This window comes from Triturus cristatus, chromosome 4_1 (genome assembly GCF_964204655.1).
Source record: "Triturus cristatus chromosome 4_1, aTriCri1.1, whole genome shotgun sequence".
Lineage (NCBI taxonomy): Eukaryota > Metazoa > Chordata > Amphibia > Caudata > Salamandridae > Triturus > Triturus cristatus.
The window spans coordinates 817,708,157-817,735,144 of record NC_140585.1 but is presented as its reverse complement, the minus strand read 5'-3'; the positions used below and the strand labels follow the sequence as shown (position 1 = coordinate 817,735,144).

The following is a 26,988-nucleotide window of genomic DNA, read 5'->3' as shown; positions in this document are numbered from 1 at the left end:
AACATCTTCTGCGGTTCTAGGATGCCCCTTAGGATGTACCTTTATTGGGAATAATGGGAGTGACAAGTCTTTTGGTATCTCTGGAGTAGCCTTAGGTAATCCTTCGGCCAAAAGGGGATACATACCATTCATAAGGGCATTTCTTTGTCTGTCTACTTGTTCTGATTTCACTCTTGTACCTTCTTCAATTAATAGATTTTCTCGTACTTTATTTGAATTCTCTCTATTTCTCTCTTCCTGTCGGAGGGCTTTTTCGGTACGTCTATGAGATTCTTTACGCCATAACTCAACGGCGTCTTTCTGTGACTGTCTGACTTTCCTTTTCCATAACTCTTCCTCTACTTTCATGATGCACTCTGCATCCCAGGTTCCCGCTGTGGGCCACCTCTGACTTTCTGGTAATTCCTTGGTGTAGTCTACCCATAAATCAAGAAATAATATAGCATCTAAGCCATGTTTATGATACATGAAGTACCCTGGAGTGTCCCTAGGAGGAATAGGAACGGCTTCTTCGAGTACCCCTTTTCTTGTTGTGATCTGTCTTAGTTTCGAAAAGAGCGGCATATTGAGAACTGATCTGATACTTGATTTTGAACAAACTTAATACAGTAAACACGATAATGAACAGTCATCCATACCACAATATGCAGAACGTACTTAAAACATTTAACATTTAACATTTACCTGAACAGTCAATAATGATGACAGTCTAAAGAAAATTTAATCACTAAAACATAATACTCGACTTTAACTGAATTATTCTGAATTTATATACTTGATATACTAGATATACTGCTAAACAGTACAGATACACTGCTGAAACAGTGCAGACCGGATTTGTGTACCCAAACCCGTCTTGACCGGCACAACCTATGTGCACGTCAGAATGCCTCCCCAGCAATGGTACTCACCGGGTAGCTCGGAAACGGAAGGCCTCGGAAACTGAACTGAACTTGAACCGGACTGGACTCGACTCGAACACTGCGGAGACTGGACTCGACTCAGGACTTCGGGAACTGGTGGGCCTCTGTATACCTCGGATCTTGCTCTCTCAGCTAGGCTCTGGTCGGGATACTTCGCACTTCTCACCGCCTCGTCTGGGTGTTGATCGCAGCCTCAGTCGCCCCCGCTTGACCGGAGGGAGATACAGGAAATCCTGCTGGTACGCGTAATTGTCCGTCCAGCTGTGGCAGGAGACCGGGCCTGCAACTCACCGCCGGCGCGTGAGATGAGAAAGTGTCCCTGTTCGGGCGCCATTCATGTGGTAAATAATTTAATTACCGGGACTTAATTTGACACAGAAACATAATAAAATAGCTCAGTAAATAAGAGGCAGAATCCGTGGTATTAGAGGTTCGGAATGGGCTTTATTCCAATGGTCGATTATAATCGGTTGCTCCAGGTTCCATCACCACGGAGGTTCAGGAAGTGAAGTACATACATTATTGACAAGAAATGACTTTTATAGAACATACATTACAATGAAACAGATGCGGGAGGCGTAACAATTGATAAGGAAGATGATAATTCACATACGTATCCGAAAATGGGCGTAATGAGGAGTAAAAAGGAACATAATTGGTTATGATGTCATATATAGGTGGATCTATAAGATTATACTTGGCATAGATGCGCGCGCAGCAGCATGACGTGTGATTGACGTGCAACTAGAGGGTGAAGGGGACTTGACATTTAGCTCTACATGTGGAGACAAGAAGTCTGGGGGGTCAAGTCAACCTAATCCCAAATCATATCTAACATCCTATGTTTAAAGAACTATGTTATCCACAAAGGAAGGACTCTTGGACAAAATCTATTCTATACTGACTGTGTGTGCGTGCACAAGCGTCTAAGTGTCTATATGAGATGCAAGGGGCAGAAACCTTCCATGGTAACAGGGCTATGAATTACTTGCATGAGGACAGAGAGGCCGGGCCCTTTGCTCGGTAGCTGAAGGAAATGTTTACCTAAACCACTAGACAGGAATGCATCGGCTGAGGAGCGAGGCAGATAACTCGAAGGTGAAATACAGTTTTTGGCAGGCAGGCAAACCGGCCGAGGCAGGCACCGTTAGCCGCACAGGGAGTAGGACAAAGTTCATGGATACAGATGCGAGCTCAAGCTGAAGCTGTCAGAGGCAGAGAGCAGAGAAAAGCTTGATGGCAGAATCGGGCCTACTCGCCTGAACTGCAAAATGGAGTAACTGAGCCATATAAAGTCGGTGGCCTTTCGTACTTAGGAATCGAATATCCAGCCCATTGATGGCGGATCTGACAGAGGACATGTTGACGGTGGACGCACATGTGTTTGCGTCTTCAGAACTAGAACTGGAGGGAACATACATGTACTTGTGATTCATACATGGAACCGTTGGGGTCCAAGATAGGGGACATAACTGATCAGAAAAATCCATATTTCCACACTTTTTTATTAATATTTCAAAGAAAGTTTTATCTTTTTGGCACACTGCTTCCACAACCAGTTTCTATAGTGGCTCCACGTTCTGGCATGGAAGATTTCACAGAAGCTGACGTCCCCGCGCCAGAGCGGCCTTATATGGCTCCGCTGAAGTCATGACCGGAGTTGACGTCATCACAGAGTCATACGACGCCGTCCCCCAGCACGCAAAGTTACTGCTGAAACATTTCCGGATCCAGAGAGGCGCTTGGGTAGAATTCAACAGTTAATGAATCTGCGGCTATAGTGTCTCTCTACCAGATGTTACGATACCGAAGGTAAGTAACTTTTACCTCTAGCGGCTCCTCATAGTAATGGAGCTTGGTCCGTGGTTGGAACTTTTGCACATGTAGTTTGTTTGAATATCTTTAAAACGTAGTGTAGAATCATAGTTGAGGAGCAAAAGAGGAATCCCTGCTCCAAGAAACATTTATGTGATTATAATTTCAAGGCGATCACTGCAACGTCTTCACATTCATCCATTTGTGTGATGGATTCCAAGTTCACAGAACAGGTCTGCTCATTTCATCGTTTAAGGATATTATCAGTTGTTTAATTGTTATCTTTAGTAACCTTTTGAGAATGGTTTCATAGAGGAGTGATCTACTGTAGGGAAAAGGAGTGAAATCATTACTTAACAGCGCCTGTGGATTTTAGAGCCTTGTTTTGTATGCAGGTTACTAATCTGGTTTATTTGGGAAGTCATGTGATTGCCTGTATAGCTTTATTATGTTCTATATCTTTGTGGCCCTCCGTGTCAGAAAGAATAATGGAATTCTGGGAACAATGTATTGTACAGTTTACCTTTTTTCACAGGTAGTAATCAAATTGGGCAACATATATACTGTAAATGATGGGTGCTAAAAAAAAATCCTTTTACTGGAAAGTAAAGAGTCACCTGAATACAGTTCAAGGTTTTGTAAATTGAGTGTTATGTGTGAGTATCTCGTTGCATTGTCAAAATGTTATCCTTTTCATTTTACAGCTTACATTGTTTTTCACATGTTTTTCATTTTTACCACCTAGGAAACTATGCGAACTACAATCAATTTAAGTTACCACTCAGTGAGATAACATCAACGGATGACGGTATTTTTTTTTTTCACATGTTTAACATTTTAATTTCGTTCAGTTCGTATTTGTGAATGTTATTTTATCATGTGTGGTACTCCAAGAGAGTAGAGAGAAGCTAATCAACTATACATAGTTGAGTGGCTCATACCAGCAATATTGACATAGTTTTGAAAAATGCTTCTTATTCAAATAATGCATGAATCTGTAGTTCAGATTGACTCCAAAGCACATAGGTACTTCCCTTTACATTGCTGATAACGTTTCCCCCTCAACCAATATTTGCTCCTAGCTGTAAGATTCATCCAAAAAGTACAAATTTGCAACAGAAACCCAAAATGTTTTTTCTATGCATAAACACAAACTGGCAGAATGGATGTGTACCAAATTCAGAAGACATGAGTGCATAACTTTATTAAATGCCTTTTGAAGGGTTGGGGAATTTGAAAAACTCCACAATACAGCTGTCCGGTGCACATGCCTACATTTAGATATGCATCTGTTTCACTCCTTGTGAACATCAGGAAAATTCTAAAAAAATTAAACACACCTTCCGATTGGCCGAATTTTCCTGATATCCATGAACAGAATCAAAATAATAAGCCAGAAACTCTTTGAAACAGCCATCATGTTTTAGTGAGTATGATGAGATGTTCAGTCAAGTGAAAGAAATAATGGAAGTAGCCTGGTGCTCCCTGATTTAAAATACACTACACAGCTCAAAATCTTAAATAGTGAATAAGTAAAAAAAAAATGCTGATTTTCTTGAACAACAGGAGGGATTAATAAACTCTGCAGCCCAGCAGTCAACATATTGCATACATGGTCGAGCTGAAGTCCTGCTTAATTTTGAAACCTCATTTCTCAGTATATTAAGGCTGCCAGGAAGTGGACAAATATAGGACTTCACCCTATATGTTAGAAATATACACCAGGAGCCAAAGCCACAACAGCCTTGCTTAAGGGCTGAGGCACAATGGAAATCTTCCATAGCCTTACCCTAAAACAGGGAATGAAACTGTCTCTTCTACTTCTCTCAGTAGCTCATTGGCTTGCTGCGTTTCAGAAATCTTGTCTATAATTATTAAAAGCTCTGTGGAAAGTTTTGCCTTCTATTCTAGCCCTCCCTTGCAAACTTATGTGTGGCAGCTTAGGGGCTGCAAATAGTAATCATTATTGTGCCAGGCTTTATGGAGTTACATCCACATAGTTACTGAGTCTTTGAAATCTCATGTCCACTTTCCATAAGTAAATTCAGGTGGGGGGGGGCTGTGTAGGATCCATGTGGTCGCCGTGGGTGTGTTCTAAGGTTACGTTTTTATCATAAGTTTAACCTCCTCCATCGCTTGTAGTAGGTGTAAATGACATGAATGAGAGACATAATTAGTATATGGATGAGTGTCCATGTGTGGATACCGCTGTGACGTTGGAAAAGTGTCTGGCTGGTTTTGGGATCAAGGTTACATGAGGACAGACGGTGCCAACTAAGGTTGATGTGCTGCCCTAACTTGTGAATTTCATATATTCTTTATGTTTTATGAAGTAGCCAAGTTTACATCCCCATCCTTTTTAACTGTAGAATATTGACAAAATGTCCTTTTTTTTAACATGGAAGGCTCATAGAATGGTCTTGGAGGGGGTGCAACGCCAGTTCTCAGCTGGTTCTTTCTTCCTTCACTCTAATTGTTTTTTTAGGTTGAAGGAGACCAGACAGCTTACATGGGTTCCAGTATCCTGTTCTCAGTTCTGAACAATGCTTCCGGGCAGCTGTCACTTGGTTTGGGCCTTGATGTGCTACTAAATAATGGTGCCAAAGGAGAATCAGAGTAGCTGGTACATGCACAGTACACTATTCACTATGGCAAAAAGGATGAGACAGCAGCTGCTAAGGGAAATGTATTTCACCCACTGCCTTGCCCAGGGGTTGGGCTTGTATTAGTTTTGCATCCGAACATCATGGGATTAGAAAAAAGGTTCCTGGCACAGCTGGCATTTACAGCAACCTCATAGTTATCCAGTATTGGGGTATCTTTCATAGATTCACATGCTTGAATCATTCCCCGTCAAAATGTCTGATAAACAATGACTTTTCCACCCATGTAAGACCTGTGACAAGAGAAGTGTGTTTATTTGGAGGATCCTCACAAGGACTGCATTTATTGCCTTCACCCCTCCAATGAGGTAAGTGCAAACTCTGTCACACTTTCTCTTCTAAGACTCTTTGGTTTAGAGAGGGTAGACTGCTTTTGTGACTGCAGTCTGCTAAGCAACAGAAATCACGTGAAGAGGACAGTGATGGATCATCCAGGCCTCACAAGAGAGCCAGATCCCATGAGGACGCCTCTGGAGAGGGCAAGAGACACTTCAAACCCTCCCAGGAGAGTAAGAGCTCTAAAAAGATAAACATCCTAAAGTCTCATCAGAGCCTATGTTATCAGTTTCCTCCACTCCTGTGAGGAAGGAACATCATAGAGCCTCTTCCTCAGATTCTGTGAGGCACAGAGACAAGAAATCAGCGTCTACGACGTCATCGTCTATGCCAACTCCTAGTGATCGTCAACGAAGATAAGTACCACTGTAACATCGTTGGCTCCCTCGACGGCAGGAACAAAGACAACAGTGGGCATCTTCGGCCCCATACCGTCGACGAGAATCTCGCTGACACCATCATCTTCGACGTCTCTCCCATCAACATCGATTCCGTCGCAGAAGGTTCCGTCAGTGAAGTCGGTGAAGGCACCGTTGACAATCATCCCATCCATGAACATCCCATTCTCGAGCATCCTGTCAACGACGACACTGTCGACGGAAACACTGGCAGTAATGGCACTGTTGATGACTGACATTCCATCATCAGTGGTTATGATACCGTCGACGATGGTAAACTTTACTATGGTGACTAAGACATTTCTGCATACGGATGTATCTGCATTTAGCAAGATTTCCCAGTTGCCTCCTTCACACCTGTCGGACCAGCAAGAGTCAGATGATGAGGAAGGAGTATATGGAGTTGCTAATAGTACCTCTGACTTGCATGTAAAGTGCCAAGAAGAAGAAGAGGACTGTGAAGACGAGCAGCAATACTATTCGCCATATAAGGCTCTACCGTGCCATTACCAACTTTATGGCTATTCCTCCTGAGCCTCGCCCTAGAGAGATGGCACATCTATGTCCGGGTCTGGTGGCTCAGTGGACTAATGAATCCACTGCAGGGCCTGTGTTCGTCCTCATGGTCACAGGTTCAAATCCCGGCGGGTCCACTCTGCCTTTCATCCATTTGAGGTCGATAAAATGAGTACCATTGAGTTGGGTAACAATATACATCTGTTATTCAGCGCCAAGATGCCCCATTGCTGGGGTGAACGTGCGCTTTACAAATACACATGTTATGTTATGTTATCATTAATTCAAGACATTCAGGCTATGCTGGCTAACTATAGACAGAGGTTTCCACCTTAAGATGTTCAAATAGAGCCACCACCACCTCAGCCGCAGCCCCCAGGAAAACTGGCTTTTCCATGACCAGTGACACCAGCAATACCGCGCCCTCTAAAACAGGTGCCTGATCCGGACAACCCTTTCTCCTCGGATGAGGAGCGATGGAGGGACCCCAGATCCTCGCCCATCTTCAGATCCCTGGGATGATTGCATTGTTCCTACTCCCTCTCCTCTGTTACACAATCCAGCGGACTCCCCTCCAAAGGACTTTGCGGAGTTCCACAATTTAATGGAGCAGGCTTCCACCAGATTCCATCGTCCCATGGCTGTGAAACATACAGATTGTTTCATGTATGATTTCAGTGAGGCTAGAAAATCCATTTGGACAATCCCAATGCTCTATTATGTTTGGTAGAAGGGAGTGAAAATTATGAAAACCCCTGCTACAATATCGCCAGTACTCCCTCGCATAGAGTTCGGTAATCTTTGAGAGACTTCATCTAAGGTATGCAGCTACACCACTACTCTGTTTGGTTCCAGGACTTTTAGAACCAGCGATGGAACTTATCCTGATTCCGGCTGCTGTAAAGGCTGCTCTATCACAACTACTGAAGAAATGCAGATCTCAGGATCAGGATCCATCCTTTCTTTCCACACAATTCAAGACTTGGTCATTGTTTCAGCTCTTTGGAAACTTCATGCCATGGCGCCATCTTCTACAGTATCTCCGGATAAGGAGAGAAATATACTAGATTCAATGAGCAGAAAGGTCTGGAACCTCTGCAATTTCCATAAAAGCTGCTAGTGCAACTGTTCTCCTAGGACGCTATGACAGGTCTCTCCATTCAACAATTCTTTGGCGATCTTCCCAGAGATAAGCGACAGGATTTCCAAGAGATTGTTAATGAAGGCAGGTTGGTGTCGAACCAGGTAATCAGTGCTGTAGAAGATTCATCCCCTCCGGCAGTGCATGCCTAGTGTCATGGCCTGGCTCTTTGGCGCTCTTCTTGACTGAGACTCACCAGTTGTAACCGAAAGCCCAACATCGAAATCTCAACCTGCCGTTTTGTGGTAACACCGTGCTTAGCTCTTATGTCTAGGGTGAAGTCCGAACTGGACACTTTAAAAGTGGTCAGATTGGGGAAAAAGGAGAGAATGTAGGAGACATTCCTGTGGGCCCTGTGACTGCCAGTATTTCCATAAGAGAGTGCAAACCCCTCATTGGTCAACAGGACAGCAGCAACAACAAACATCTAACCCACATAGACATCAACAACAGCACCGTCAGTCAAGAGGCAAAGGAGGGCGGCAATCCTCTGCCCAATCTTCTAAAACAATGGGTGGCAAACAGTGAGTCATTGCCTCCCTGTCTTCCATTGCCTACTCCGGTAGTGGGAAGTAAAACATCTTTCCTGCAAGAGTGACAAATGATAACCACTACAAATGAGTTCAGAATATTGTAGAACATGTATACTGTCTCAGATTCAAGTGTCCACAGAAGAAACCCTCCCTTTTCCAACGGGATCAACTGCAACAAGAAGTATCCATCTTTTCCAGAAACAGGCAGTGGAAAAGTTCCCCTCACATCTGAAACGAATGTGAATGTATTCCCAGTATGTTCTGGTGAAGAAGAAGGGACCCAAAAAAAAAACACAGACCCATTTTGGACATCAAAGAAGCAAACAAATGGGTTTGCAAAGAAAAATTCAGGATGTTGGCTCTTCATTGGATCTACCCTCAACTCCATTAAGTGGACTGGCTATGCTCGATAGACCTCCCAGATGCCTATTGTCACATCCCAAATGCTAAAAAAACATCAGAAACTCCTGAGGTTCATTGTAGGAAAAGACCACTATCTTTATTAGCAGCCCACCTCAATAAAATGATAATCTTCATCTATTCATATCGTGACGATTGAATAAAGGCATCTTCCTATCAGTAAGCGAGCCAACATTATCTTCTAACTGTCATGTCTCATCGACTAGGTCTATGTGTGCATCACTACAATTTCATCTCAACACCAAGCCCTGCATTACCTGGGTGCAATTCTGGACACTACGCGCAAAGGTGTTTCCGTCGGAGGAGAGTCGATTATCCATCTTTCAGAAATGTTGCAGAAAGATGGGAAAACAGTGCTTCTGACCACTCACGCAAAACACTCAAATGGTGGTGCCGCTCAAACAATCTCCTCAGAGGGATACATTTCCACCAAGATATTCCAGCCCAAACCATGGTCATAGATGCTTCCTTGACAAGTTGGGGTGCTCATGTGGACCATCTACAGATTCAAGGCCTGTGGTCTCTGAAGGAACAGTCTTACCACATCAACCTTCTGAAATTGAGGGCAGTACATCTAGCCCTGAAGGCTTTCCTTCCGTCATTCAGAACAGACCCTCTCTTTGTTCAGATGGACAATTTAACAACCATGCATTATCTGAACAAGCAGGGAGGGATGAGATCCAGACCTCTGTCCCTGGAAGCTCAAACAATCTGGAAGTGGCTCATCTCCAGGGATCACAAGATTACACCTGTCCATTTTCCAGGAACCCAGAATGCTCAAGCGGACACTCTCAACAGGGTCATCCAAGAAAATCACGAGTGGGTTCTAGCCGGCGCTGTACTTCACAATATCTTTTCAAATTGGGGTTTTCCCCTCATGGATCTTTTTGCAGATGGAGAAAACAACAAATGCCAAAGCTTCGATTTGTGGTTCTACCAACCAGGCACACAGGGAAATGCCCTATGGATTGACTAGTCAGGTAAATGTATTTATACAATTCCTCCAATTCCTCTACTGCTGTCAGTGATAATCAAGTCCTCACACTCAAAAGCCAGATTCTCATTTCTCTGAAGTGGCCTCAATAGTGGTACACGGATCTCCTTCACCTCTGAGTTTCCACACAAGAAGCTGCTTTGCAGACCAGATCGTCTTCATAAGTTCAGAGGCCAGATTCAACATCCCAACCTTTCCTCTCTGAACTTGGCTACATGGCTCCTGAACTCATACAATAAGGTTTAGGTGACCATAAACCTATTATTAGAACAGAGTCAATCCTCTTACTTGTCAGGAAGAGGCTATTCTTCCATATCTTCCCCAGCTCACAAAAGTGAAATTGATTTTTTTCCTCAATTAGAGTACATCTCGCAGCAACCACAGCTTATAGAACAAATGTCCTTCACAAACGTCTTTTTTCACAATGCCGGTCGTCAAATATTTTCTGGAAGGGCTTAAGAAGATATATCCTCCCCCAGGAGGCTTTCTCCTCCATGGGGGTTAAACATTGTCCTCTCTCGCCTGATGGGTCCTCCCTTCTTCAAACCCATTCATAAGGTTCTCTCCAACACCTCTCTTGGAAGGCCTCCTTGGTAGCCATTACGCCAGCTCGCAGAGTTAGCTAGATACAGGCTCTCTGTTCACATGAATCTTACACAGTATTTCATAGCAATCGGGTAGTGATGAGGACCCATCCTAAGTTCCTCCCTAAGGTAGTCTCAGATTTACATGTAAATCCGGCTATTACTTTACCTACGATGTATCAAAGCCCTTCTTCTCCTGGAAAGAGATCACTCCACAGTCTTGTTGTTAGAAGGATTTTGAAGTTCTATCTAGATAGGACAAAATCTTTAAGAAAATCAGAACAACTCTGTGTCAACTATGGTTCACTACGGACAGGATATGCCACTTCCAGTCTAGATGGATTGTCTCTGGCATAATCCTTTGTTATCAAAAAGGCGTCCATCAGTCTCGTAAAGAACCATGATTTGCCATCTGATTCAACCCGGAGTTTTGCTGGGAACAACATGGCATATTTGATCTCGAAGAGCACGCTTTACTTCCAGGAAGCTACGCCGATGTTTTTGGACCCTCAGGGTGAAGTCCGGAAAGAAGGACACTTTACTGTTGTCGACTGTCAGCGGGGAGGCCGCACGTGCAGTCTGGAGGATCACATCACAGTCCCGAAATTTAAACACCCGGGCAAGAAGTGGTCGGGGGGGGGGGGGGCACCTGGTCTTGGCCTACCCCCAGGCACACGGTGAGCTCGTTCAATGGAGAAACACTTGGATAATCCGGGTGGTTGGAGTCGTTGTAGGATCAGCTCTTCCACGAACAGGTCGGCCGCCTGCCCCTCCGCTCGTTCCGGAATGCCAGAATCCAAACGTTGTTGCGCCTCATGCGGCCTTCATAGTCATCCAGTAGTAGGGTAAGTGCCTCCTGGGAAGTTTGCACTTCGGCCACCTGTCTCTTAAGGAGGGTAGAGTCATTCACTAAATCTTTAGTGGTATTCTCGACGAAACTCACTCTGTCCGCTATTTTCCTCATGTCCTCCCTAATCAAGGCAACCTCTGTGGCAACTGTGTCGATCGAGGTTTTGAGGGAGGTCTGTACAGTAGTTATTGCCGCCAAAATGTCTTTATGCATGAACTCTGGGCTTTCTCCCTGGGTTGCGGCACTCCTTGGCCTCCCTCTTGAGTTTTCTGCCACGCATATTTGTCCAATTTGGCCTGCAGGGCCGTACGACCGCTTCGGCCCATAGCCATGGTTGCTCCACTAACCCGGCCTGTCGGTTTTGACAAAGAGCACCACGTCCCCCAAGCCGATGGATGGCTAAGTGGCAACCCTCAGGAATGTAAAGAGTGCTGGTCTCCCACCATGGCGAGGTATTTGGAGGAGCTGGCTCTTCTTTGTACCGTAGGCCTTAATGTGGCTTTTCAACCTTCGGATGGACAATCTGACTCCCTGTCAAGACCAGCCCCCCGACCGGCCTCCAACAGGAGCATTAATCCACACCGCCTCTTGCTGCTCAGCAACGGCCGCCTTCTATGCCTCTCTTGGCTCAAGGAAAATGTCGCAGTGCCATGGAGCCCCCCTAGTTAAACACAATGTGGCCCTCTCACTCATCGGGCTGCAATCAGGATGCCGAGACCCCACAAGACGTCCAGCTCACTGTAAGGGCTGCTGCGCACTGTTGGTGGCACTGCTTCTTCCTCCAGGGTTTCCCACATTGCCGCGGCCCCTCTCTCTATATCAGCCCTCCAATATGCCACGGTGATGATGGCGGCCCACCCAACTCTGTCCGGAGGAGCTGGGGCGGATGCGATCGGGACCACAGCAGTGTCTGGGGTTGTGGGCAGGTTCGCCTCTCTCATCAAGGTCCCTTCTAACTGTGGGCCCCCGCGGCTATTCGGGGGATTGGCCTCGGCCGTAGCCAGATCTCACACCACCCCTTTGTGCACCAAACCTGCCGGGTGCCTCCTGCGCATTCGGGTTCATGGGTCAATGCGCGCCGCTTGTCCGCCTCCTCGTTGTTGGTCCGCGGCCCAGGCCGCAGCCACGATGTCGCGTAGAGCGTCTCAGCCGCGGATCAGCTCTCCCCTCCAGCACAGCCGCCTCGGGTGGTGCAAGCGACGGCCGCCGAAAACCAGTGCCTCTCCAATTTCCCTCAAAGTAAGTGTGTTACCGGGGTAACAGCTGTAGATCACGTTCCTTCCCTCTGAGCGAAGATTTGGCTGGGACTGAAGTTTTACACGGATATTTCAGGAGTGGCGCAGCGGAGCTAGGCTACCGTGCGGCCATTCCTGGCGGTAGTTGGCCACGCCCCCTGTGTAAATCTTTTCTGATTGCCGACCACTGTAAAACCAGTTCAGTCACGGCTCTCAGGAGCCAAATTGTAACTGTAAAATCCATTGTAAATATCCAAAGTCGTTTTATACTTTTATCGGACAATATTATTTAATGCAGAGCTGTGGGTGTTCTGTAGGGCAAGCGTACAAACCTGACTGTTCAAATTTCTCTTATCCAAAACTATGCAATATGAACTGTTCGGTTTCGATATCGGAAAAAGAGAATTATTCATGGATGAAACACAGGGTTCAATTACACTCTGGTAATCTAGCTCGGCTAAAATGTCAATCTTGACACTCCCCTCCACCAAACTGTTGATCCAATGAATCCTGTAAGGAACGAGGAGAGCGAGGATCAGGAACCTGAAACCTCTCTGGTGTCTCAATCTTAGAGCGGTCAAATAAATCATACCTACGTAAGGTGTCGGTGAACCAGCACGCGAACCCATCTTTTGCTGTTGTTCCTGTTGTTGTTTTTTATTCTTATTCCAATTCGTTTTAGGAAAGAATGGACGCCCCTCCATCTCAGGAGGGGGTTTATTTAGTAGTTGAGTAAAAGGTTTAATTCCCAAATTATTCCGACCTAATGATTTATACACTTTAGCAATAATCTTAGGCAATTCACGTTGTTTATCCACGTCAGCCACTTCCTCAAGGTGCTGACTCCCCCTTGACATAAGCCAGAATCATGTCAGAGACTCCAGGGAATACCCCAACCAGTCTCATTCCCAACTCCAGGGTGGCCTCCGCCCCGTGTTCATCGTGAACTTTCTTAAGAACCGTCGGAAGCACAGTCATGGAGGGGGTGCCAAAGCATAATGAATACACCGCCGCAAACACCTTCCCCCGAGTGGTGCAGTCTGCTAAATTGGGAATAAGGCCTTTTGGTAAGCTCATCGTAAGCATTCTGTGTTTATCCACAGGAGTAGTATTGGGAAATGTAGCTTTGAGTTGCTCAAATTTCTCTGCTAACCAGAACAGTAAATCGTCCCTACTTTGAAGATATTTGCCCATCACTGAATTAATCATGATGGGGTTGATTACCAAGCCTCCGTGTCCTGGTTGCTGTGAAGGGGCTCCAGCTGGAGCCACTTGAACAGTGCGAGACATATATTGTATAACGCTTCTGTGTATATGGACTAAAGATTTATGCAATTGGTGCAGCTCTGTGTTTGTAACGCCACGATCATTTGGGTGTGGTGTAAATCCCGCCAAAATGAGCCATGTGGCTCGCCGACCGATAAAGGGCCTAAACCGACCATTGTAACATGGTGAGGTAGGGCACCATTAAACCATATGGTGTGCTCCCATGCCGACAGCGGAACTTCAAGTAACCGATATGGTCCATAATCCAGAGGAATCGCGGCGTGTTCATACTCATGAAAGAAATGATTAACGCAAGAATAAAAACCCTCGAAGCGAAAAGCAGGGTTCGCCTCAACTACAAAGATAATGTCTGCTCCCGCAGGCGAGACCCCATGTTGAGTCAAATGAGCAGTTGATGCTGCGTGATAAGGAGCCGGAATATTAATAGACATTATCTAATAAGTAAGGAAAATAAGGATAACGGTAGCGCAACACTGGGTGTTAAAGAAGAAAACCAAAACCTTTTAAAATCCAAGCTTGAAAAGCCTATATTCTCTAATATAGGAGGTAAATCCCTAGCACCATGGATGCAGGGATTATGCACATACACAGAACTACGTGCAGGAAAATGGGACCTCGGTGTATAGGGCTAAGACTTCCCCCCACCTAAATGCCCACAAACCCCGGACCGACTAGCTATAGTGTCTCACTCGTTCTCCTATTCACAAACGGAGAAACAAATGATTAGACACCCCAGAACACAACCGGAGTCGCGGTAATAAGACACACCTTTTCGCTCAAACTCTCGTACTTGTCCACAATAAGATCTGACAGAAACACGAAGATAGTTTAAAACATTTATTTTAACTAACGTGTTCTAAAATGCAGTATATGTGCCACAACAAGCATAAGGATTCATAACACCAATATTGGTAGCATTGCAGTAAGGCCATATATCATAAAGGGAGACGTCATTATACAAAGACTATGGAGAAAGAACTACAGTGCCTATGCTCCCTCCCCTTGGCAAGAAGAAGTTTATTATATAATAGAAGATCTCTGGGCTTTGTCAGCAAACCCCATACCTTAGGACATAGATCGTATTTCCACATCACAGGTGCATGTTGCTCTTCTCCTTGGAAAGGACCCTCTCCAAGTGTCTGTTAACTAAGCATGCATCCCATAATATCAAAGTACGAGTCTCCAGCAAAATCAGCTGCATTGGTATGTTTTGTCTAGGTGCTAGGGCCTGACCAGAACAGAATAACAAGGGGCAGTGTTTATCGACTTTCCTCACAATGCTCAGACTAAATTCCAGGAACAGGCAGAGAATGAACACAGCAGAGAGTTCTCATGTGAAATGCATAGAGTCTTACAAAATAAAGGCATGCAGTAGCGTCCGCAAAGCAGCTTCATGGCAACCGAGCTCTTGCTAACTTAAAGATGTCAACAGTTGCCTCAGCGACCACGTGACAGTTTGGAGGATTGTTGGTGAACTCCAGGCAATAATCAGAACGGATAATTTCCATTACCCATTTGTCTGTAGTTATGGACTGCCAGACGGATAGGAAATGTGAAAGATGTCCCCTGACTGGTGTTAAATGGTCGGGGGAAGTGTAGGGAAGTCACTGTTTGGTATTGAAGGGAGAGGCACGTGTATTTGAGCCTCAACCTCTACCTTTGCTGTTGTTGCCTCTGTAACCCCCTTTGAAATAGCCCTTAGAGGCAGAGGGTTGATTGTTGCCTTTATACGTGGTGGTTTGTGGTAGTATCTAAGGGGGTATTCTTAGATCCTTCGCGGTAGAAGGAGCGCCGAAAGGAACCACGTCCTGTTGTTAACTGAAGGACTCCCATGGATTTGACCATGTCTGTGTCCTTCCTAATTTTTTCCAGTGAGGAATCTACCACAGGGCCAAAGAGGTGTTCCTTATCGAATGATGTGTTTAGGATAGAAGTCTGAACTTCTGGTTTGAATCCTGAAATACAAACCAGGCATGCCTTCTTAAAAGAACTCTGGTGTTGACAGCTTTGACACCAGTGTCTGCAGCATCTAGGGCGCACCTGATGGAATTATTAGAAATGAGCTGGCCCTCCCACACTAGGTCTTGTGGTTTGAACTTGTGCTCATCAGGTAGAAATTGGAGCAACTGGTCCATCTCATCCCAATGCACCCTGTCGTACCTAGGTAACAAAGCTTGTGTATTGGAGATGCACCAAAGGTTCGCAGCCTGTGAGGCTACCCTTTTCCCCGAAGCGTCTAACAGCTTAGATTCTTTATCTGGGGGTGGAGCATCTCCTGTTGTTTGCAAATTGCCCCTTTTGCGTGCGTTGGAAACCACCAAGGAATCCAATGGTAACTGCCCCCTATGTATGCTGGATCAGATGCTGCCTGCTTATACTTCTTATCTACCCTAGGGGTGTGGATACGTGCCCTGATGGGGTCATTAAAAAAAAATATCGTCCACGTGCCTGATCATACCCTTGAGCATGGGAAGTGTGAGCGGACTTTTGTGTGGTGCTAAGAGTCTCGAAAAGGAAATCCTCTTCTAGGGATTCCTTATGCAGTTGAACCCCATGGTAGGTAGGTAGCAGCTCTACCCAGCAGTTCTATGTTGTCCAGTGGAGAAGGCTTGGTAGGGTACAGGTCAGGATCATTCCGTGTGGGGCAATTGGTGTTATATTCTGTCCAGGGGTCTGCGGGTACTGACTCATTGTCCCCAGCCACACCCCCATCCCCACCATCCTGATCTTCAGGTGTATGTGGTGGTGAGTGCTCAGGTGAAATTAGTACGGGTTGAAACTGAGGAGAACGAGGTGATAGAAGGGGAGGAGGAGAAGGATTAGTACCAAATTTTTTCCTTTTTATAGGAATGTGGTAGGCCTCTTCTGTCTCAGGTTTCCACTTTATTGTCACTTCTGTGGTGATATGCCCTGTAGTTGGGTGAATATATAGCTCCCTTTTTTCGGATCCGGGTTGGAAGGCGGAGCATCGAAATGTTGTTCCTTAAATGGAATTGGCACATCCGTTTGTTTCGGTGCAGAAATTTTCGGAGACGGTGTTTTGGATGCCAAGGATTTCGAATCCGAAGCTGTTTTCGGCATAGAAGGGGGGGCCTGTCTTTGACTTAATCCCAAATCTTTCAGCTCGGTGCCCATTTTTGAACCGCTCTATTTGGAGCTGGAAGGCTTTTGGATGTGTTTCGGTGCCGAGCCAGAGGGCAGGGCATCGGAAACATGTTCTAGGTGCCGACCATGGCCCGTAGGCAGGGGTTGGACCGAAGCCGTCTTCTTGGGCTGAGGTGGACTTTGGGGCAAGGGAGGATCTGTACTCATGGTACGCTGCCCTTGCAGGATTTTTTCGTCCCCCTCAGAGCCATGGACGGAGATGGAGATGGAGATCGGGTCTTGTTCCTCCTCGGCTCCCATGGCGTCTCCGGCCTCTTGTTCCGAATCGTCTCTGAAGAGGTCCGGAATGGAACTTGTGTGTTGGCTCTGCATGTCGCGACGTCGAGCCCTAATCGGAAATCCTTACACATGTCGCAGTCCTGTTCTCTGTGCTCTGGAGACAAGCACAGGTCACTTTGTGTGAGTCGGTGCGCGGATACTTCGCGTGGCACAGATGACAGAATTTAAATGGAGTCTGTTCCATCTACTGTGAAGCAGACTGATGCGGTTAGGCCCGACGGCCTTCCAGGAGCTACCCGATCGAAAGAGGGATTTGTCAGTAAATATGATACACGGAGAAGGAGATTACGCGATCGGAAACAATACTGTCGAGGGTGAGTGTATTGCACACCGAGGGAAACCGCAGAAACGGTGTCGAACCAGAGCGCAGCAATTCACGTCCGAACCCGATGGCAGAAAAAAACAATCTAACAATGGAGTAGATGCCCATGCACACTATCACTGAGAGGAGGAGTCACCTACCATGTGACTGGAAAGACGTCTTCGAAGAAAAACAACTTGCAAACATCCGGACCCTACACTAGATGGCAGGATTATGCAAAGCATGTGATCTACAGCTCACATGCCTCGAACAAACAGTTTCCCCCAGGGTTTCATCAGGACTACACAGGTAAGCAACCTACAAGAATCAAATGATATGGGTTAATCAATGGTGCTCAGACAAGTAAAAATGTGCTGACAAGTACTGCATCAAATCTACTCTGACCTCTCACCATTTGTCAAGTGCACAGGGTAATATCTCTCCAGTGTCTCACAAAGCTATCGAGCCTACAAGCAACAAATGTATGCGATATTCAGCAGCTCGACTCAAGCTTAAAGCACCAATGAAAGTAGTCTATAGATATATAAACGAATTTAAGGGGAGCCTGTGACAATCCCCATGCATGGCTCAGACTTTCATACTTTCAGCTTCAACAATTGTTCAGACTTTGTGAGACTATCACCTACAATCACCTAGTAATGGGTGGTGTGCGCACATAGAGCCATTATAAACACACGTTCTACAAGTGATGTGCTTCTGTAAAACAGCATTTTCAAAATAAACAATAACTTGTGGGCAGCAGGTGTGTCCAGTCAGATGGGGTGGAAATAATACTTTCCCCAAACATAGTCCTGCAGACACTTTCTGCCTGTTCAGAGCAAGCAGAAAATGCTCGCTTTTTTAACGAAATGATGAAAAACGTTTTGGTAACTTTCCCTGTTGAAAAATAAGGTTATGGGCTCTGTTCCACACCCACCAGACATTATTTGTCAGCACACTACCCACAGAGCATAACATAGCAACTCTCTGTGCCTTCCAGTCTGTAGTCCCCTATCATGGTCTGCTCTAATCCACCATACAAAAAGGCAAACGAACAATCATAATAGACCAATATCACCCATTGAAATCACATATTGAACACGTTCATCAACAAAACTCTGTTCCCAGAAGAAAGTGCCCAGAAGTGCCACCTTTACTAAAGCTATGAAACTTGATGACACTGACTGCTTACGAAATCTATGACAGCTAGATGACTCAGACTATTGCCACAATGTTAAATGTCTGTCACCATTGTGGGCAATATATTAGTTTGCACCCGAAACAGATCAACATACCAAAATATTGTTTGAAATTAGTCTATTTCTCACATTGATTTGTATATTTAAAGTGTCGCAATATTCTTTTCAGATGACGACAGAATGTCCCAAATCTCTGCTCGATCGGCAGCTTCGAGCTCACTTGCATCTCAGACTCTGGAACGTGCTCAGAAGAGAAAAGAACATTTCTGGGGCAAGCGATGATCTGCCTGTCCTTCAGCTGTGATTTGATTGCAGTGTTTATTTTTTCTGACATACAGAGATTAAAACGCATGGGGTTTCCTCATGGCAAGAGTATGAATCCTGTTGAATGTGGCCATACTTTTGTGAGTGACTTTATACTTTTTTCATACATATCTATTTTCTTATTGGCAGATTGCCAATTTCTATGAACAAAATAGTTATCAATTCCTTATGTTTTGAAATATGTGCTACACCAATTTTATCAATGTGTTCAAGACACAGATCATGCTGGTATTATGACTCTTGCATCCATGTCTGTATTGTAATTCATGCACCCATTTTGGTCTTTTTGTAATGCACATGGTCATGTGCAGGTCACAACTAGTGATGTAACTGGGACTTGCACACATCATGAGAAGTTTAAGTTTACATAAGTTAGACAGCTAGAAAATAATTTGCGTAAAAACCAAGTCATCACAGAATGTAATGTGGGAACTAGTATAAGCATTTTGTATTGTGGGGTGGTACTGAACACCTTATGCCACTTTTTGAATCTTCTGTTGTGCTGGAGTACAATACTCAATTATGTGTTGCCTCGTGTCAGTGTGAAGTAACCAAACTAATGATGAGACTATTAGACATGTACACCCTTTATCTATCTCTGTACACTGAATCTTTCTGTTAATATCTGGTCTTCTGTAGCCAAATTGTCAGCTGACTTCTCAAGTCTTGCCGTACCACATTTGGAATAATTTTGAAGTCAACATTCACTAGAGAAGCCAGTGAAGAGCAAGGACTTTTTACAAGTCTTCCCAAAGTGTGCGATTCATAGAAATTATGATTTGTGGTAATTGGCTTATAAATATTCCCTTTTTATATTTTATTTGTACATTTGATACAAGACAAACAGATAGTAGTCATGCAAGCAAGCTGTAAAAATAAAATTATAAGGGAGTCAGGCTAAACATAATTGAACTTACCATCATAAGCTTCAGATGGATCCTGCTGCCATCTCCTGATGTCTTTCTCCTCGTCTCTTCTCCTCCCCCACATAGTAGCTCTAAGTATGCTCTTTAAAATAGTGCATCTACAGGAGTTATCTTACACCAGACCTCTGCTAACAGAAATCAAGTAGAAATTAAACTGCAGCATAGGACAAATCCTTCATCAGTGCGCTTCGGTGGTTTCCTTATAAGGGACTAGAACTTCCTGTCACACATCAAACTCAAAATGAAGAATATCAGAATGACTCCAATAAATAAATAACATATTTATTGAGTTTGACGTGAACAAAATCATAAGAATGCCACAAAATATTTGTAAATAGGCCTAAACAATGAATTGTACCTAGCACCTGATTAAAATTCATTTCCAAAACTAATATTGTATCGTTCTAAAGATCTGAAAGCCATTAATGCAATAAACATCAAAAACAGATAAGTCGGTACACTCATTGTTAAAAATGTAGCCCATTTTGGATAATTAATCCACAAATCAACGAAACCCTAACAGTACATTGGTCAACTAAATTATATTTACAGTCCTCACTATGTTTGTTTAGTGCCCATTGCTATACCTGAACACAACAGACATCTGTCTCTCGGACCAAGTTACCTTGTCTCTGCTGCCCAGCTAATCTAATCTGTGGAGTGAATGGAGCTGGGTTTGATTGAAGGTACAACAAGGGCGGCAAGCCTTTTAACAACGGGAACTTGTAATGTGTGCATCACGCAAAAGAAACTACAAAAACATAGGAAACGCATATTAGTTCACAGTGACACTCGAACACAAGGAAAGAAAGAAAGGATCCATGGAGTCTCGGCTCTTGGGAAATGACAAAATAAAGTGGATGTCCCCAAATCTTTGTTTTCTTAGTGCATTTACCATTCTAAAGGGTTCGTATCCCATGAAAGATATGGCTCAAATGCTGCATTTGTTTTTTTCCTTACGCAGGACAGTTAACTCTTTAGCATTTACGTTCGCACATCAGAGCTGAATAAAAGTGTTTTTTCATCCACAGCTTTTCCTCCATTCTAACATTATGAGGGCCGGTAAACAACTCATGGAGACCCAAAATGCTTCAAGTAGTCTTGAACTAATTATTCAGTGGTCTGAAGCAGGTTTGTCAAGTGGAAGCAGTCTATCAAGATGTCACAGTATGAAATACCTTTTTAAAATATGATCACTAACCTGCTTTAAAAAGTTACTTGCAGAAGTGTCGTGGTCCCAGCTTATTCTTTCCCTCTAAGCTGGACAGGTACCCAGACAATCTCTGCTGACGTGCGAGCGGAGGAGAAGGGGAAGAGACAAAGATTTATATCTTGTAACTTCTGGCAAAAGAAAGGGGACAACTTCTTTACTCGAAAATTAAACTATGCCATTGGGAGTCATTTTGTCCAGTAATTAATAAATGAACCTTTGTAGATAGAGGATAGTCATGTAATCCTTTTAAATAAGTAGTGTGTTTTTTAACTTCCTGATAAAATGATATTTAATTTAGTACTGATATTTGAATAATTCTAATTGTCATAAAAAATCAGCAGTGTCTTGCATAAACGCTCCCCTGAACTAATGCTCCCCATTGCTAGATAAACACTGAATGCTCTTGATAATTCAATATGTCCTGACAAATAACTCCCACCTGTGTTACTATCATAAGGACAATTACCTCATTTAGGCAAGAAATGCCATGCTTCAACAAGAGCGCGCAATCCTGAGTTACAATCCTATCAACGGTTCCTCTCACAGGCAGAAAAAGTGTAACCACATTCCTAGATTACTACCTTGACTACTTTCTCACCCAGGAATAAACCAGTATGCTCAAAAACTCTGTGAAATTGGGAAGTGCTTCTAGAGGCACTCCCAGCCTTGACTACTCAAGCAGCCTTGTAGTAAATCACGTAGCTATTACCAGACCGTATTTACCTTGTACTTCCAAGAATATCTCAAATATTTCCCAGTCCAAGCTAAACACTATGAAATCTCTGGAAACAGCACTCTGGTATAAAATCATTCAACTAGAGATGCAGTCAGAGATCATGATTGGGTCTATGGCCCAATAAGCCACATACCAGGCAAAAATGAAAAGACCTACCTCAATGGTAACAAACATTTCTCCCCAGAGATACAACATTTGAAAACGAGCATTTTCCTGACCTGTCAGCTGTCATTATAAAGTGATCCCGCTAAACTTGTTATGGCGTCTCCCTCGCAGAAGGGTGACCTGCTAGAAAATCAAACCTACAGTGACTTCCGAAAAACAACTGGAGCATGTCTCAAAAACGATGCAAAGATTTCTCTATTAGGAAAAGGTACTTGATTACACTAAACAGATATCCCTAATAGTAGCGGGGCAGTAATCACATATCAGACACTTAAACCTCATAGGATTGGAATAAAATGAAGAAGTCCAAACAGTCAACTCCACTCAAAATGGCTTCAATCAAATGAATTCCCTTCAAAATTATTTTCTAAAAGAATTTACTTCAGAACAGCTTATTTCATTTATAAATATTTTCTCATATTCATTTTTAACAAAATGTTTAAAAAACTAAACAATCTTTCAAGGTTATAGGTGGATTTGATCATTTTTATTATTTTTAGCATTCTTTTTTTCTTATTCATAAACACTTTCAACTGTAATATTTCTTTTATTAAATACATTAATCTTTACTGTACCGTCTATTTTCTGGGTCCTTTTAAAGCAAGCCATTTTTGGACTGCTTGTTTTTCTGCAATATGCACAAACAATTACCACACCTGAAATGTCTGCTTTATCCCACCTTGTGCCCCAGATACTGTGAAACATGTCATAGCACCTAAATTAAGGTGAAAGGATAAATCTAAAAACATTACAGCAAAAATGCACAGTCAGCTGATATTAAATTAAATTAAAAAATATATAAATAAATTAAATGGTAAAAAGTAAGTACTCCAAACACGACACCATGGAGGAGGCCTTACTCTTTGTAAAATAATTCAATTGCCATCATCTAAAAAATACCACTGGCAAAAACCACTGAAGACAATTGCCTACTGTAAGCAATGTTAAAGATACACATATTCTACCTCATGAAAAGCAATGACCACATATGAGATTTCCAATGGAGTAATAATTCTGAGCAATCCAAATAACGTTCAGTTACATATCTGTACACAGCTATCCTATAGGTTTCCAGTGGGTAAGCAGACATATTATGGTGAACCCATAGAATATTTGTATGTTAATTTCCTAGAGGATGTTGGTGTAAATGACAGGTTACCTAAGAATGTCCTAATGGTTGCTCTGATGCCCTTCTCTCTGAATACTGTATTATTAGGTTATACTACTTTCCTATAGGAACGTTAACAAGTTTGATACTGTGTTTACTGGAATCCCATATCGAGTTTTCATGTGCATCACCTAGTCATCCAGTAAAAACTGATCTGAATCCGGTAGGAGTCATAGAAAAACTGTTCATATGTCAGGTAAAGTTGGTCTAAAACCCTTTCCCCATGAGCAGCTAAAGCCTCACTAATCTGGTGGAGCCCATTTCATCCATGAAGTAAACTAGGAAAAAGGCCTTCTCTCGGTCGTTTAACTCTAATTACCTCCAAATGGGGGAGTTCATCATTTTTATCTAAGTTCCATGCCAAGTGTTTTGTTTCACAACACTTCTCAGCCGGGTAACCCAATTTTACGTCTTGGCATAGCTATTTTCCCTCTTTTTTCCAAACCTTTCAATTTCTGGGTTTGTATGTGAATTATTTACATGTTTTCAAGCAAAAACATACTTAGGGCCTTATCACGAGTACGGCGGTCTTCAGGCCGGCGTACAAAGGTGCTTGACGGCCCTCCTGTCGGCGCGGTAGTGGCGGGCTAACAGGAGGACCATCAAACTTCTAACAAGGCCCTTCGCATGTAAGCACAAAAGAGTTACTGGCATCAGTATCTTTGTTTCCCTCTATTTTTTAAAGCATGTAGGCCTGATGCCTGCAGAAGGAACTGAGATTGCTTAAGGGGTGCCTAAGTTTAAGATTGCTTTAAATTCAATAAAAGTTCTGAGGCTGCTTTTAATCTTCTATTCACCAAGGTAATCCTGTTTTCCACGTTCACACATGAAATTCTAAACATTCATTTTGTCCCACAAAACCGTTTCTGCTGATCCTATGAGAACAACAGCCAGCAGATTGTTTCTCAAATTGAATTAGGTCAGTCAGTTTGGCCTCACTTTTCACATCTTTTGATGTATTTGTTGGTGGTCATGTAATTTTCTGATTTCTAGGTAATTTCTTTTTTTTTTTACAACCTTTACAACTGAATGACTGGTTAAACACTACTTTTTCTCTAAATTAATTATTAAAGAATGTTTTACAAAATATTTATTTATTTTTACATATTATTTAAGGGAAATTAAATCACATAAAAATCTTTGTGAAATACAAGATTATTTTATTGCAATATTATACAGCAACTGCTATGTAACAAGTAGAACGAACATCTGCAGAAGTTCTTTAGGAATGTGTGTCTGGCTTCAGCTTCTCATTCAGTGTTACTGTATCTGCTTCACTTCCAGCTGTCTGATTGGGTGACCTTGGTGGTAAGCTATTTGAGTAGATACTATGAGAAACATTATTGCGTGAAAACAAGAGAACTTTTGGGTTTGCAAATCTTATAGTATTTTGCCTTTACAGGCACGAAGGGAAGTATCCACATAAGGATCTAATTGATATATGGAATTATTTGCTTGCAAATAACATCACCATGTCCTTTGGTTCTGGTCATAACCAATGAACTTATTTTTTGACAGATTTTTAAATTTCAGTGTTGTATGGTGTTATGTGCGAGCAGTGATATTGTGATTATTGTTTCTGCACTAAATTGTGATTTAGATAAACTTTGTAGTTTTAAATATACAGTATATTTTTCTATTTGTATTGCAAATTTATGACATTGCTTGTGCTAGATAATGAGGATTGAGTTTTGATATTTTCATATTGGCATACATATTTGTAATGAGAAGCAATGCATGTTTTTGTAAAAATGACTGATTTGTACAAGAGTAAGCTTATTGTGCACATTGTTTGTTCTACAACTTAAGAACATGATGTAGTACCTATGGTATAAGAAGTGCTCTCATGTAACTACTTATCAGGATAGTTTTTCACAGTATGGGAGTGTGCACCAGCATGTTTGTCTGTGATTTTCCTATTTATATATAAACAGCAGCATTTTGTCTGTTAAATGGGGGATTTTAAGCTTCATTAACAATTTGTGATAATAAACATGAAAAGCTTTACCCATAACACAGGCCAATGGTGACCAAAATGTATTACCACTTAGTGGTATGATCAGCAACGTATGTGGAATGAGTTGAACATTTCAGTCCAGTCCCGAATGTGAAGTTGTCTTCTTCAAGGAAATACACCTCATCATCACAATTGGCATGCAATCGCACCCTTATTGGCCATCTCAACTGGGAGGTCATTGTTTGAATGAGCTTAGAAAATGAGCTGTAAACTGGTTCTAATTTCCCTGTACTAAAACATCTTCTCCTACCCCTTGATCTCTTTTTAATTGGACATCAAAGGGTATTCCTTTATTCAAATTATGCATTTTAATCATGCACAAAATGTGCCAACTGGCTTGTGTCATGAGTGTCAAAAGGTGACTGTCACGTGCATTTTTCTTGGTTCTTGGAAGTCCTTGCTTCTACATCAAGAATCAGGTCCTAAATTTAATCAAGGGTCTAACATGAATACGTTTATAATACAATAAATACATCTACTATATTCCCTTGTGTTCTGTTTATAATTGTATGATAAAGTGTGTTTGTTTATTCAGTGCAGTCTTACATTTAGGATAGAATTCTGAATTATTGTCTCAGCTAAACTTCAAGAACCATGCTAGTGTTCCTTTGTGCTGCTTGTCCTTGCTCTATTTAGACTAACAGAAAAATATATATCAAGAGAAAAAAGAGACATTGTCTCACCCAGTGCTCCTGAAGAGCTTAGCAGAAACCAGCATGCATACTATTGTTTTGTTCATTCTTAAAAACTGCTTGTTCAAGTTGTCTCAAAACCTAATGAGTCCACTGTGCAATAGCTGTCAAATGGGGCCCCGCAAGGCTCCTCTTTTAGCTCCATATTGTTAAATTTTTACATCTCCCCTCAGGCTGACATGGTGGAGGCTTATGGTTTTACTCCGTTCTCTTAATCAGATGCTATGCAGATTATCCTGTCTGTATGTTCAAATGATGATACCAGGTTGTCTAATCTCAAGTTATGCCTGTATGTGGTAAGTGATGGATGGGGAAAATCTGTTTAAAACTTAATGGTTGCAAGACTGAATTTCTACTGGTTGGTAACCAGACTCCTTTGTCGAACATTGTATCTTACGTATATTTGCATGCTTGAATCATTCCCCGTCGTCAGGCTGGGAATCCCCGGAACATTGAAATAGTAGTATACAGTGTACAATGTATAACAAAGTATATAATGTGAAATGGCCATAAGCATGAAACAACATAGAATGTTTAGTAACACTACCAGCTCATTTGAAAGAATCCAAACTTCAGCCAATGAAGCTTAGGCACTCCTACTCCCCATAGAGGACACCATACCTCAGATTTCTACTTGCACGTTGTGTGTGAGGGAGTCCCCTGTCAGAGCTCTGTTCTAATCTTTCAGTGAACCTCAAATTTTTTCCATTTCTGGTCTGCCCTGGATTTGAACCAGCCTCATCTTCAGCACTACTGTACTGTGAATTGTTTGTAGGGACAATTTTTACAATTTCAATGCCAGGGAGATCTTTTTGGTCTGACAAGCAACTGTCACCATGGCGGCCAAAGAGAAGAGATCTCTTTTAAAAACCTGTTTATCTTGTGGCAGCAGGAAAATGTACACTGATGACGCACACTCTCTGTATTTATTGTCTTTATCCTAAGCACAAGTCAGCAGAACGCCAGATCTGTACGTTTTTCTCCACAAAAACTCTTAAGGATAGAGAAAAGAGGTAGGCATTATTTCTTATGAAAAAAGAGAAATGTTCTCCTTCTAAAGGGAGCAGATTCCATGAGACGTGTCCCCCAAGCACTTTCATGAAAGCAG

General features: G+C 42.8%; 1 protein-coding gene across 2 annotated transcripts in view; it reads left to right on the top strand.

Annotated features, from left to right (window-relative positions):
• Positions 1-25,671, top strand: part of SAXO6 (stabilizer of axonemal microtubules 6) — a 621,602-nt gene extending 595,931 nt beyond the window's left edge. For both annotated transcript variants that reach the window (XM_085653468.1, XM_085653467.1), the window contains 2 exons: positions 3,484-3,546; positions 18,809-25,671. In XM_085653468.1, the coding sequence (XP_085509594.1) occupies positions 3,484-3,546; positions 18,809-18,921 (176 nt within the window). In that variant the 3' untranslated portion in view covers positions 18,922-25,671. The remainder of the gene's footprint in view (positions 1-3,483; positions 3,547-18,808) is intronic.
• The last annotated feature ends 1,317 nt before the right edge of the window (positions 25,672-26,988 follow it).